Source organism: Ranitomeya variabilis, chromosome 1, assembly GCF_051348905.1.
Source record: "Ranitomeya variabilis isolate aRanVar5 chromosome 1, aRanVar5.hap1, whole genome shotgun sequence".
Classification (NCBI taxonomy): Eukaryota; Metazoa; Chordata; class Amphibia; order Anura; family Dendrobatidae; genus Ranitomeya; species Ranitomeya variabilis.
In genome coordinates this window covers 1,159,685,534-1,159,698,763 of record NC_135232.1, presented here as the reverse complement: position 1 = coordinate 1,159,698,763, position 13,230 = coordinate 1,159,685,534, and the positions used below count along the sequence as shown (strand labels likewise).

At 44.1% G+C, this 13,230-nt stretch overlaps 1 protein-coding gene across 1 annotated transcript in view; it reads left to right on the top strand.

The window, feature by feature from the left end:
• The window catches only part of LOC143793438 (uncharacterized), a 71,818-nt gene extending 63,705 nt beyond the window's left edge, over positions 1 to 8,113 (top strand). Inside the window, exons 4-5 of the mRNA XM_077280395.1 lie at positions 2,836 to 3,016; positions 5,692 to 8,113. Of these exons, the coding sequence (XP_077136510.1) occupies positions 2,836 to 3,016; positions 5,692 to 5,895 (385 nt within the window). The 3' untranslated portion in view covers positions 5,896 to 8,113. The remainder of the gene's footprint in view (positions 1 to 2,835; positions 3,017 to 5,691) is intronic.
• Positions 8,114 to 13,230: the final 5,117 nt, after the last annotated feature.

Here is a 13,230-nt window from a genome sequence, read left to right as displayed (position 1 = left end):
TTCTGCGCCTCCTGCCGCGGGTATATCGCATGCAGAATTAGCATGCATATACCCGCAGAAAACTAGTGTTTTGCAAGCATAATTAGCTTGCAGAATGCTAAAGTTTTCCAAGCGATCTGTAGCATCGCTTGGAAAACTGACTGACAGGTTGGTCACACTTGTCAAACATAGTGTTTGACAAGTGTGACCAACTTTTTACTATAGATGCAGAGTGTGCAGCATCTATAGTAAAAGATAGAATGTTAAAAATAATAAAAAAAATAAAAAAAAAGGTTATACTCACCGTTCCTAATGCTGTGTGTTCAGGACCTTACATTGACGTAGCGGTCACGTGACCCGCGGTCATGTGACCGTGACGTCATCGCAGGTCCTTCACACCCCTCGGAAACCGCTGAGAAGGTCGGGCCGCCAGAGGGTGAGTATAGGACTATTTTTTATTTTAATTCTTTTTTTTTTACCACTTATATGGTGCCCAGTCCGTGGAGGAGAGTCTCCTCTCCTCCACCCTGCGCATCAACCGCACATGATCTGCTTACTTCCCGCATGGTGTGCACAGCCCCGTGCGGGAAGTAAGCAGATCAATGCACTCCTAGGTGTGCGGAATCCCCGCAATTCCACATTTTTAATGAACATGTTGCTTTTTTTTCCGCGATGCGATTTTTTCGCGGAAAAAATCGCAACATTTGCACAAAAAATGCGGAATACACTGTAAATAATAGGAGGCATATGTTAGCATTTTTTTCGCGTTTTTATCGCGGTTTTATAGCGGAAAAAACGCAAAAAAAACGCAAAAAATCCTGACGTGTGCACATACCCTAAGGCTTCCGTGTTTGTCATAAAGTTCCAGTTCACATCTAGGGTCTGTCAGGACACACAACAGACTTTAGGCTTTGCTTGAACTTGTCCAGAAGGAGCTTCTGAGGAATGTTACACTTACATGTTATTTGCTTAAGTTCTTCAAACTTCATTTCCGCTTAAGCAGCGGCTACATTAGGTTATTTGTTCAGTATTCCTCTGTAGCCGGGGAAGGATCAGGCTTCAGTGCTCACTGTAATCCTACTTGGGCAGGGGGATATATGGTTGGGGAATAGCGTTTATTAAGTGTAAGATTGTGAGCTGTTGTGCTGTACCGCAGGTGAGCCCGGACTACACACCCATTCAATGTTTCCAGATTCTAGGGTATTAACAGGTAATCGTCGGATGGTGTATACAGGCTGGCCTGTAGGCAAGGATATAGTGAGCATGAGTATATCTGGAACATATTACAGGGCGCCATGCTGTACAGCACAAGGGTCTCAGGCTCTCGGCTGTCTGTGAATTTTTTTGATTGTTCCCCCCCTTTTGGTTACATTCATTTACACATTCAAGAAAAATACTTTTGGTGAATATGGAGCGCCCCCATGGGGCCGTGGGGTACTCAGTACCGGGTCCTTCGGTTCACAGGGGGATGTCACGGTGGCTGACCCGGTCTGTGGCCCTGGGACGTCCGTGTAAAAGGAAAAGGTCTTTAAGGGGAATGTTCGTGATGCCACCTGTGGTATTCGGTCAGGGTGACCGACGCTGCTTTAAGGGGTCCACCGGGGTGATGTTATGGCAGCTAGATAGTACACCTTCTCACAGGTGAAGTATGTCCCCAGGGCTTCCCGGTGTGTAGATGGTAGATGGTGAGAGGCGCAGAGAAGAACGAGGACACAAGGTTGCAGTCTGTTTACCTTTACTGAAGACTTCAGCATCCACAGTCCAGGGCACCAGATCACAGGACAGGCAGAGTCCGGCCGGTTTGGAGGCAAGTCCAGAGTCCCCTTATCCAGGTGGAAATCAGTAGCCTTCCTCTAGCGTCATGGTGTTGTAGTTCCTTACTGCCTAAGGCTTCACATAAGGTCCTCACAGATGTAATGTCTCTCTCTCTGTCCCCCATATAGGATAGGACAAACCCGTATGACTGGTGGCTTGAGGTGGTTTATAGGGACTCTATCACGCCCCAGCCTCTAAGGGGTGCCACCGTGCCTCCTGGGTGTAGGGCGGACAAGTAACGTGAAATTAGCTGTCCTGCCAGTCTCTGGAGCAAGGCATAAAGGGTCGTTGCTCCCTCGGTGTTCTGGCTACCGGGATCCTGCGCCTCAGAAGGAGGCAGCCTGTGTAGGGCTGGTCCCTTTCTGGTATCCACTCCTTTGCTACGACTTCCTTCACCCTCTCTGCAATACAGTTCGGCCTTCGGTGTCTCTTTCTAGGAGCTGCAGCTCTTAGGGCAGGCACAGCTCCGTGTCCTTCTCCTTTGATCTCTGAAAGGATCCCACCCCTGTCAGGGACCAAATACCTGAGCAGAGCTCAGCCAGCAACTAACTTTCCCTACAGGCAACCAGTTTTACCAATGTGGGGAGTGACCTAATAAATAGGAGCAGAGCTCCCTTGGTGGCCTGGAGTGTGAAATGTGTTGCATGTTTGTGATACCTGGATGCGGTTGTCCTTCTTTGCCTCCAAACGCAACATCACTCTACCCTAGAGGAAAATGACATTACTGCAACGACCAGGACCCTGGGGCGCTGCAAATGAACTGGTATTGGAGTCGTACCCTGAGGAGCCCACCCAAATAAACGGCTTACATAACCCTGGAGATTTGCTGGTGCTTTGTGAACAGTGTATACTTTTATTATAAGGAAAATAACTGTGTGATACTTAAAAGTCCCGACATCTGTACAAACGGCTCCTAACTACATCTGTATACCGCTGATTGTTTGAAAATTTCTCCTGTTTTTCAAGACCAGTAAAACTTATAGCGGGAATGAACTCATCATGTTACTGTATAATAGCAGAGCTGTGTTTTCTCAATGGCAGGTTTGATAAAACAGTGAAATCAAGCAGCACCTTCTCCCATCAACACGGATTTTCAATTGAAATTGGTGCCTCCCTTAAGTTTAAAGCTGGGGTGCCATTTATTGCTGAGACTGAGGCAACTGTGCATATAAATGCAAGCACCACCCATACCTGGAGCTTCACGGAAACCAACGAGACTGAGGTACCGTGAATTAACTTCCCTGTCACCTGTGGCATCTGATTATCATCCTCTCTAGTCATTGTGGGTCATGTCTGATTATTTTCTCCAGCCTTGGTGTTTGGTATCTGATAACCATTAACTCTCTGCAGCCATGATGGGCGGTATCTGATTATCATCATCTCCAGCTTTGGTGTTTGGCATCTGATTATCATCGTCTCTAGTCATTTTGGGTCTAATTATCATCCAATCCAGCCTTGGTGTTTGGTATTTGATAACCATTTATTCTCTTTAGCCTTGGCAGGTGATATCTGATTATCATCCTCTCCAGCTTTAAGGTACCGTCACACTAAGCGACGCTGCAGCGATAGCGACAACGATGCCGATCGCTGCAGCGTCGCTGTTTTGTCGCTGGAGAGCTGTCACACAGACCGCTCTCCAGCGACCAACGATGCCGAGGTCCCAGGTAACCAGGGTAAACATCGGGTTGCTAAGCGTAGGGCCGCGCTTAGTAACCCGATGTTTACCCTGGTTACCAGCGTAAAATGTAAAAAAACCAAACAGTACATACTTACATTCCGGTGTCTGTCCTCCGGCGTTCTGCTTCTCTGCACTGTGAGCGCCGGCCGGCCGGAAAGCGAGCACAGCGGTGACGTCACCGCTGTGCTTTCCGGCTGGCGCAGACACAGTGCAGAGAAGCAGAACGCCGGGGGACAGACACCGGAATGTGAGTATGTACTGTTTGGTTTTTTTTACTTTTACGCTGGTAACCACGGTAAACATCGGGTTACTAAGCGCGGCCCTGCGCTTAGTAACCCGATGTTTACCCTGGTTACCCGGGGACTTCGGCATCGTTGGTCGCTGGAGAGCGGTCTGTGTGACAGCTCCCCATCGACCACACAACCACTTACCAACGATCACGGCCAGGTCGTATCGCAGGTCGTGATCGTTGGTAAATCGTTTAGTGTGACAGTACCCTTAGTGTTTTTTTTATCTGATTATCACCTTCTCCAGCCATGGTGGGTGGTATCTAATTATTATCCTCGCCAGCCATGGTGGGTGGGATATGATTATCATGATCTCCAACCTTGGTGTTTGATATCTGATTATCATCCTCTCCAGCCTTAGTGTTTTTTTTATCTGATTATCATCTTTGAGAGAAAGTCTTTGCTGACTGCTGTTATGGCAATTAGATTAGTTCTCTGGATTTGCTGTACACCAGATAATATAGGGCACTCTTGGAATAAAGGGTGAGGTGCCCAAGTAGGGTATCCAGCCCGTAAAGTACTTGGCACTCAGATAGCAATAGTTTGCACGAATACGGTTCCTTTTATTTTGCATTCATTTGTTGTTAAACATTTTCGTTCCTGTTAGGGACCTACGTCAGAACCGAATGCTGTGGAGAAGGAGGAACCTGGATAGACTAGCGCATGGTATTGCAATACAGCACCTACCCCAGCGAAGCAGCTCGTAATGCCATGCTCTAGCCTAGCCGTGTTCCTCCTTCTCCACGGCATTCGGTTCTGACGTAGGTCCCTAACAGGAACGAAAACGTTTAACAACAAATGAATATAAAATAAAAGGAACCTTATTCGCTCAAAATATTGCTGAGTGCCAAGTTTATTTGACACTGCACTTTGCTGTAGACCAAGACATTCCAGTAAGGTAGAACACCATATTACTATAGTCACAATCCAAAGTATGTAATATATGGATTGTGCAGTGAGAATCGTAGCTATAGATTGATGCATTGAAGGAGTAAAGCAGCGTTACCGCAAAGCTGAAAAACACCTACAGAATCTACAACCCAAAACCTGTAATGTTATATTTTTTCAAGGAAGACATTCTGGACCTTCTTGAACTTCTTTGATGAATCGTCCTTTACACCACGTTGTGGCGGAGTGTTCCATAGTTTCACTGCTCATCCAGTAACTCTCCGAGTAAATAATCCATAGTCTCACTGCTTGTACCATAATATATGTGGTGATGATGACCAAACCTTTGACATAAAGGATTCTCATTGTTGCAGGCCTAGATGTAACAAGATGATTAGAAAGAAGGTCCATTCCTATGTTTGTCCATTGTAATAAGATTCTGCTTTAGTGTTTGTATTTCTCAGTGTTATGGTACTGCAGTACAAGCATTTCCTTCCTCTCTTACTTTTCATCCTTCCTTCCTTCCTTCCTTCCTTCCTTCCTTCCTTCCTTCCTTCCTTCCCTTACTTCTGTTGCTCCTTCTCCTCCTTCCTTCCCTCCTTCTTCTCCTTCTCCTACTTCTCCTCCTTCCTTCCTTCCTTCCCTCCTTCCTTCCTTCCTTCCTTCCTTTCTTCCTTCCTTCTCCTCCTTCCTTCCTTCCTTCCTTTCTTCCTTCCTTCCTTCCTTCCTCCTTCCTTCTGTTGCTCCTTCTCCTCCTTCCTTCTGTTCCTTCTCTCCCTCCTTTCTTCTTACATTATTCTTCCTTTTTCTCTCTTCCTTCCATCATTTTCCCATTTTTCCTTATCCTCCCTTCATCTTATTCCTAATTACTTGCTCTCCTCCTTTCCACCCTTCCACATCCATCTTTCTTCCCTAATTAATTTCCTGTTCTCACTTTTCCATCTCTTTATTCTTTTTACTCTTTACATTCTCCATTTGCTTCCGTCTTCTGGATAGAGAATTGTCCATTTCTGATCTGATCGTTTCTGATTACTCTTCACTCAGGTGAGATTTTCCTCCAGCTCCAACATGGAGGTTCCTCCTGGTTTAGCCGTACGAGTGGTGGCTTCGGTGATGAAAGCAGACCTGATTGTGCCGTACCGGGCGAGAGTCAGGACCATATTTGGGTTTGAGGCAGAAGTTGAAGGCACATGGAACGGAGCTACACATTATAATCTAATGGTCACCCAAGAAGATTACAACAAATAATCAGCAGCAGTTATTCGGCCGCTAATTAGAGATTTTAGAGCCAACGCTAAATATCCCGCAACCTGAATAATGATGCACAATTACGACCACTAGAGGAGGAGGCAATGCTCACAATATTATTAAGATTTTGCATTTAAATTAAACCAATCTAAATAAAATGTCACAAATTGTAAGAAAATAAAGTGAGAAAATGTTAATTATTCTATCAGCTTTGTAACATGATGATGGATTTCCCACGCAGACCAGCAGCTTTTAGTTCTCTCAGTATTAAATCTTGGGCGGATATATATTTACATGTCTCCAATGCCGTAGAGACACGGAGGTGGAGATTAGGAATCCCGTATGGATTTCCATTTACCACCATACCGTGTGATGAAGATGCCATATAGTAATATACGGTGGGTGCGGAAAGTATTCAGACCCCTTTACATTTTCACTCTTTGTTTCATTGCAGCCATTTTTCCTCATTAATGTACACTCTGCACCCCATCTTGACTGAAAAAAACAGAAATGTAGAAATTTTTGCAAATTTATTAAAAAGAAAACCTGAACTATCCCGTGGTCATAAGTCTTCAGCCCCTTTGCTCAGTATTGAGTAGAAGCCCCTTTGGAGCTCGTACAGCCATGAGTCTTCTTGGGAATGATGCGACAAGTTTTTCACCATTGAATTTGGGGATCCTCGGCCATTCTTCCTTGCAGATCCTCTCCAGTTCCGACAGGTTTGATGGTGAACGTTGGTGGACGCCATTTTCAGGTCTCTCCAGAGATGCTCCATTGGGTTTAGGTCAGGGCTCTGGCTGGGCCGGTCAAGAATGGTCACAGAGTTGTTCTGAAGCCGCTCCTTTGTTATTTTAGCTGTGTGCTTAGGGTCATTGAACCTTCGGCCAAGTCTGAGGTCCAGAGCACTCTGGAAAAAGTTTTCATCCAGGATATCTCTGTACTTGGCCACGTTCATGTTTCCTTCAATGACAACCAGTCGTCCTGTCCCTGCAGCTGAAAAACACCCCCATAGCATGATGCTGCCACCGCCATGCTTCACTGTAGGGATTGTATTGGGCAGGTGATGAGCAATGATAGTTGACTTTGTGGAACTTTCTCCCATCTCTCTACTGCATCTCTGGAGCTCAGCCACAGTGATCTTGAGGTTCTTCTTTACCTCTCTCACCAAGGCTCTTCTCCCACGATTGCTCAGTTTGGCTGGATGGCCAGGTCTAGGAAGACTTCTGGTGGTCCCAAACTTCTTCCATTTAAGGATTATGGAGGCCACTGTGCTCTTAGGAACCTTGAGTACTGCAGACATTCTGTTGTACCCTTGGCCAGATCTGTGCCTTGCCACAATTCTGTCTCTGAGCTCCTTGGCCAGTTCCTTTGGCCTCATGATTCTCCTTTGGTCTGACATGCACTGTGAGCGGTGAGGTCTTATATAGACAGGTGTGCACCTTATATCAAGTCCTACCAGTGTAATTACACACAGCTGGCCTCCAATGAAGGAGTAGAACCATCTCAAGGAAATGGACAGCATGGGACTAAATGTCTGAGCAAATTGTCTGAATATTTATGACCATGTGATATTTCAGCTTTTCTTTTTTAATAAATTTGGAAAGATGTCTACATTTCTGTTTTTTTTTTTCGTCAAGATCGGGTGCAGAGTGTACATTCATGAGGAAAAAATGAACTTTTTTGAATTTACCAAATGGCTGCAATGAAACAAAGAGTGAAAGATTTAAAGGGGTCTGAATACTTTCCGTACCCACTGTATCATTGTGCAGGAGCTGAAGGTGGATATAGAGTGTAAGAGCCGCAGGGACTTCATGTGTTCGGTCCTGAACACTCCCGATTTACTGCCGCCATCAAATAGAAACATTCACTTTCTGCAGCTCCAGTCCACATTCTCAGGTATCTAAAGAAATCCAGAAAAGCATCCGCCCCTTCTACATTACTATGTCATCTAGAGTCCAAAGCTTTCTACTATGTTCTAGTATAAAAAAACACAAAATATAAAAAAAAAGAAAATCCTTTCTGCTAATCAGCTGGAATGTTAGGATCTCACTAGACAACAGGCACCTAAGAGAACGCTGGGAACGTGGTTATCCCCTGGGATTGTTCCTAGAAATTCGGCTTCATTGTATCACATTGCTCTGATTATTGCATATGACGTATATTTTATGCTATCGCTAAACTGCACAACATCCAATAAAATCTAAACATTCATTCACTATCCCGCGTGTTCTTCATTCGTTATTCGAAATGCCAGAATGATCATATTTATTAACGATTTTGTGTGGTGTCTGGATTCAAGAGATAAATGTTCAAAGTTTGAAAACTGTAAATTTTAAAAACTTTTTGTCAAGTATCTTATATTTTTATAAAGAAAAACAAAAGATACCAACCTAAATTTACCACTGACATAAAGTATAATGTGTCACGAAAAAAAATGGTGAAATCACTGGGATACGCTGAAACATTCCAGAGTTCTCACCGCTTTAAGTGACGCATGCCGGATGAGAAAAATATGGCCTGGTCACTAAGGGGTTAACATAGTTTCCGACCATTAGTTACACTGCATGTAAGGGCCGAGGTTAGGGACGTCACCGCTCACTGTGGATGGCTGGAGAGATATCACCAGGTGCTTTATCATCAGCTATGGGTAAGAGGGGCTTGTCTGCTGCTTGCTCAGGGGTCTTCCACTGTGCGCCTCCTAATATTCCTCCTACTGGAGCCCTAGATCCCTCTTTCATTGCACTCACAAAATATGACATCAACAAAAGTGCCCACAAACACTAAGATACCCCCATAGTGAGTTCCTCCCAGAACCCTGCTCACACACGGTATGATGACCCTACTGTACCCCACCCCGCAACTGTCCCAGAAAAGTATGGTGACCCCAACACTGTATGATCCCCCAACTGTGACCCCGACAGCCCTCCATGCAGTATAATGAGCCTACATACAGCATAATGGCCCCCACACCTCTCCACTCAGTATGATGGACCCCCACAAATCTTCACACTGTACACAGTGAAAACCAGAGGTTTCCATCCACTATATATAAAGACACATCTGCAGGTTGTTCTCAATAAGTGACATGGAATCAGATAATAATTAATATAATTATTAATATTTGCCAAATGCCAGAATAATGAGAGAGAAGGTTTTAAGGCATTTTTATTACTTGAAACAAACAGGGATAGAGGGCACCACCGAACAATAACACTGGGGGTCAACCTAGGGCCCAAACAACAACAGTCCACAAATTAGAAGAAAAACCTAGGGCCACAAAGGAGGTGATCACCACCACAAGGAAATGAATAATTCTATTTTATTACATGCAAAAGTACAAGAACAACACATTTAAGAACACCCATGTGACGAAACAATTATAACTGTTGCCCATAACAGGGGAATGCCCAAAGAAATCACAGTGACAATAATTTACATTTACAATGTGGAAAAAATACACATCAGAAAATACAAGGTACAAACAGCACACCACTCGCAAAAAATACATAATAATGGTGTGTAGATTACTCCACCCAAAAAAGGGAGGCGAGAGGTATACAGTAATGACAACCGTAGGAACACAACAAGAACATAAAGGCCAATTCACCAACCCAAAAGGTGCATCTAGATAGGCGAATGTGTCCACTGAAAATGTGTCTACACCTCTCTGTACGCAGGTGGAATCGAAGAGCCTTTAGCCCAATCTCAGGGACTTCTCAGTGCAGAGATGGATATGGATATACTGAGCGATTGACCTACCTTCTGAATCTTCCTGGTACACATCCACTCACTGGTCTGTACATTGTGGCCTTCATCTTTTCCGTTGACCAGCTTTTCAATGCATGCGCTTTGTTTCTTGTGACCATTGTCTATTATTGCCTCTTGATTAGGCCTATACCCCGTGGGCAGAGCACAGCCCTCTCATTGGGGATACTTTTCATATGGGGCCTATAGGACAAGTTGTGGTGGTACCAGGTTTATCAGTCTATACATTATTAAAGGTAAGTGGCAACCGAGTCGTTTTTTAGGTACGGAGGTATGGTCTTTTTTTTTTTTTGCCGGGTACTTTCTAGTGCATTAGGAGGGTGCGTCGCATTGTTGGTGACGTTCGTTTTTCTTTTGTTAAAAAAAAGAATTGGTTGAGGATTACACACCCCAGAGGGACATCGCTATTGATGAATATCTCATTCACTTCAAAGGGAGGCTAAAATTCCTGCCCAGTAAGAGGTCCAGGTACGGAATAAAGCTGTACAAACTGTGTGAGAGTGCCTCAGGGTACACCCACAGATTTAGGGTCTACGAGGGGAAGGGCACCCAAACTAACCCCCTGAATGCCCCCCTGTCCTGGGGGTGAGTGGGAAAATTGTGTGGGAATTGCTGCACCCACTGCTGGATAGGGGTTATCACCTCTACATTGATAACTTTTACACCAGCGTCCCACTCTTCAAGGCCCTCTCTGCCAGAGCTACAGTTGTATGTGGTACCGTGCGAAAAAAATCAGCGAGGCCTCCCTAAGCCGCAAATTGGGCAAACGCTGAGAAAAGGGGAAAGCAGAGCCCAATGCAGCGACAACATGCTGGTGGTCAAGTATAAGGACAAAAGAGATGTCCGTATCCTGACCACCATACACCGTGACAACAGCACCCTTGTCACTGTTTGTGGGACCACAACACAAGTCCCAAAGCCAGATTGTGTTTTGGATTACAATTAGTACATGGGGGGGGGGGGTGTAGATCTTTCCGATCAAGTCCTCAAACCATACAGTGCCATGCGAAAAGCCAAAGTATGGTACAACATATTGACTGTGCACATTGTACAGATGGCACTGTACAATGCTTTTGTGCTGTCCCGATCTGCAGGCAATACTGGGTCCTTCTGTTTCAGGAGGTCATCAATGCCCTAATGTTTGGCACTCAGGGAGGTGAGGGCCCCAGGACTTCTGAATCTGATAGTGCCCGTATTGTCCCAGGTCAACATTTCCCAGGACAGGTTCCCCAAACAGCAAGGAAAGGACGATCATAAAAGCGGTGCAGAGTATGCTCCAAGAGGGGAATCCGATAGGACATAGCTTAGACACAACTTACCATTGTGAAACCTGCCCTGTGAAACCTCGTCTTTGCATTAAGGATTGCTTCAAAGCGTACCACACGTCCACAAATTAATAAAATTAGTTTATACCCTGTTGACACAAAGCACTTTTATAATCTGTTGTACCCCTCACATCTTACATATAACCCCACATAATAAATTCATACACCAGTAAAACCAAAAGCATTATAATCATTACTTTAAAACTATGCCTCTAGATAATTCATTCAGGGGGAGTAGTTTCGAAAATGGGGTCATTTGTGGAGGATTTCCACTATTTAGGCACATCAGGGGCTCTGCAAACGCAACATGGTGTCCACAGACCATTCCATCAAAGTCTGCAATGCAAAGCATCACTCCTTACCTTCCGAGCTCTGCCATGCGCCCAAACAGTGGTTTTCCCCCACATATGGGGTATCACCATACTGAGAAGAAAATTCACAACAACTTTAGTGGTCTAATTTCTCCTGTTACCCTTGTGAAAATAAAAAAATTGTTGCTAAAAGATCATTTTTATGGAACAAATTAGATTTTTTATTTTCACAGCTCTACGTTATAAATTTCTGTGAAGCAGCTGGGGCTTCAAAGTGCTCACCACACATCTAGATAAGTTCCTTCAAAGGTCTAGATTCCAAATTGGGGTCACTTATGGGGGTTTTCCAAAGTTTAGGCACATCAGGGGCTCTCCAAACGTGACATGGTGCCTGCTCTCAATTCCAGCCAATTTTGCGTTCAAAAACTCAAAAGGTGCTCCTTCCCTTCCGAGCTCTGCCGTACGCCCAAACAGTTATGACCTCATAAAGTGACATGGTCAGAATTGTAAAAATTGGCCCAATCATTAAGGTGAAACCAGGCTTCATCTCAAAGGGGTTAAATGCGGAGTTCAGGTAGCAGGGGAGCTATGCAGATGAGAGAACCTGACAGACTACGGCCGTTTCGCACTTGCTTAGCGCTTCTACGGGTCAAGCATCCCCTGCTACCTGCACTCTACACTTTAATATGGGACATTTTGTTGGTATATAACCCTGAAAAAACCTGTTAAAAATGTATCAGTATTATATTGCTAATCCTTAGACTTTTACATCGCCTTGAATACATTTCGTTGCCATATAACCCTCAAAAAACTTGTTCAAAATGTTATCACTATTATATTGCTCACCCACAGACTATCTCGTAGTCTAGAGTACATTTCTTTTGTATACTGTATAACTCTTAAAAAATTTGTTTCAAAATTTGTCAGTATTATATTGCTCATCGATATGGTGTTAGATATTCTTGGGTACATTTTGTTGGTATAAAACCCTCAAAAAACTTGTTAAAAAATGTATCAGTATTACATTGATCATTCACCCAGTATAACATGTTCTTAGGTACATTTCGTTGGTATGTAACTGTCTAAAAACTTGTTAAAAATTGATTGGCATTATATTGTTCATCCATAGACTATTCCGTGGTCTGGAAAGGTGAGGAATATTGTTGGGGTTTTTTGCCTCTTTTGCAGAATTCGAGGGTATTGGGGGAATGGGCGAGGACATGAGTATGGTTTAATTAAGATTATTAAAGGAATCTGTGTCTTTCTTTCAATTAAAGGACTTTTTTTCTGGGTGTCTGTGTTTTCTTACAATGTGACTATGGGATTAGTAATGGGGGCATCTTATTGACACCTCTCCATTATTAACCTCGGGGCTTGATGTCACCTGACAATAGAGAGGTGGCATCAACTGCTACAGGGCAAGTAGGAAGAGCGAGGCTAAGTGCCAGAATTGGCGCATCTTAGAGATGTGCCCTTTTTCTGGGGCGGCTGAGAGCTGATGTTTTTAGCCTGGGTGGGCAGTATCCATGGTCCCTTCCTAGGCTACTAATATCAGCCACATCTGTCAGCATAGCATTTGCTGGTTATTAATTATAGGGGGACTCCAGGTCTTTTTTTGGGGGATCCCCCATTTTAACAGCCAGTAAAGACTAAGTATGAACTGGGAGCTGATATTAATAGCCTGGGAAGATTCATGGGTATTATCGCCTTCCCAGTTAATCAACATCAGCCCCCAGCTGACGGCTTTCCCTCTGCTGGTAACGAAAAATGCACGGGAGCCCACACCATTTTTTTCCGAAAATTAATTTTTTATCAATTAAATACATGTACAGTAAGCTGCACACACACACTGTACTAATTGTATTTGTCACTGACATCTATATATCTACCTATTCTATGTGTATTTACTGTATGTAATCCATCTCTACTATCCT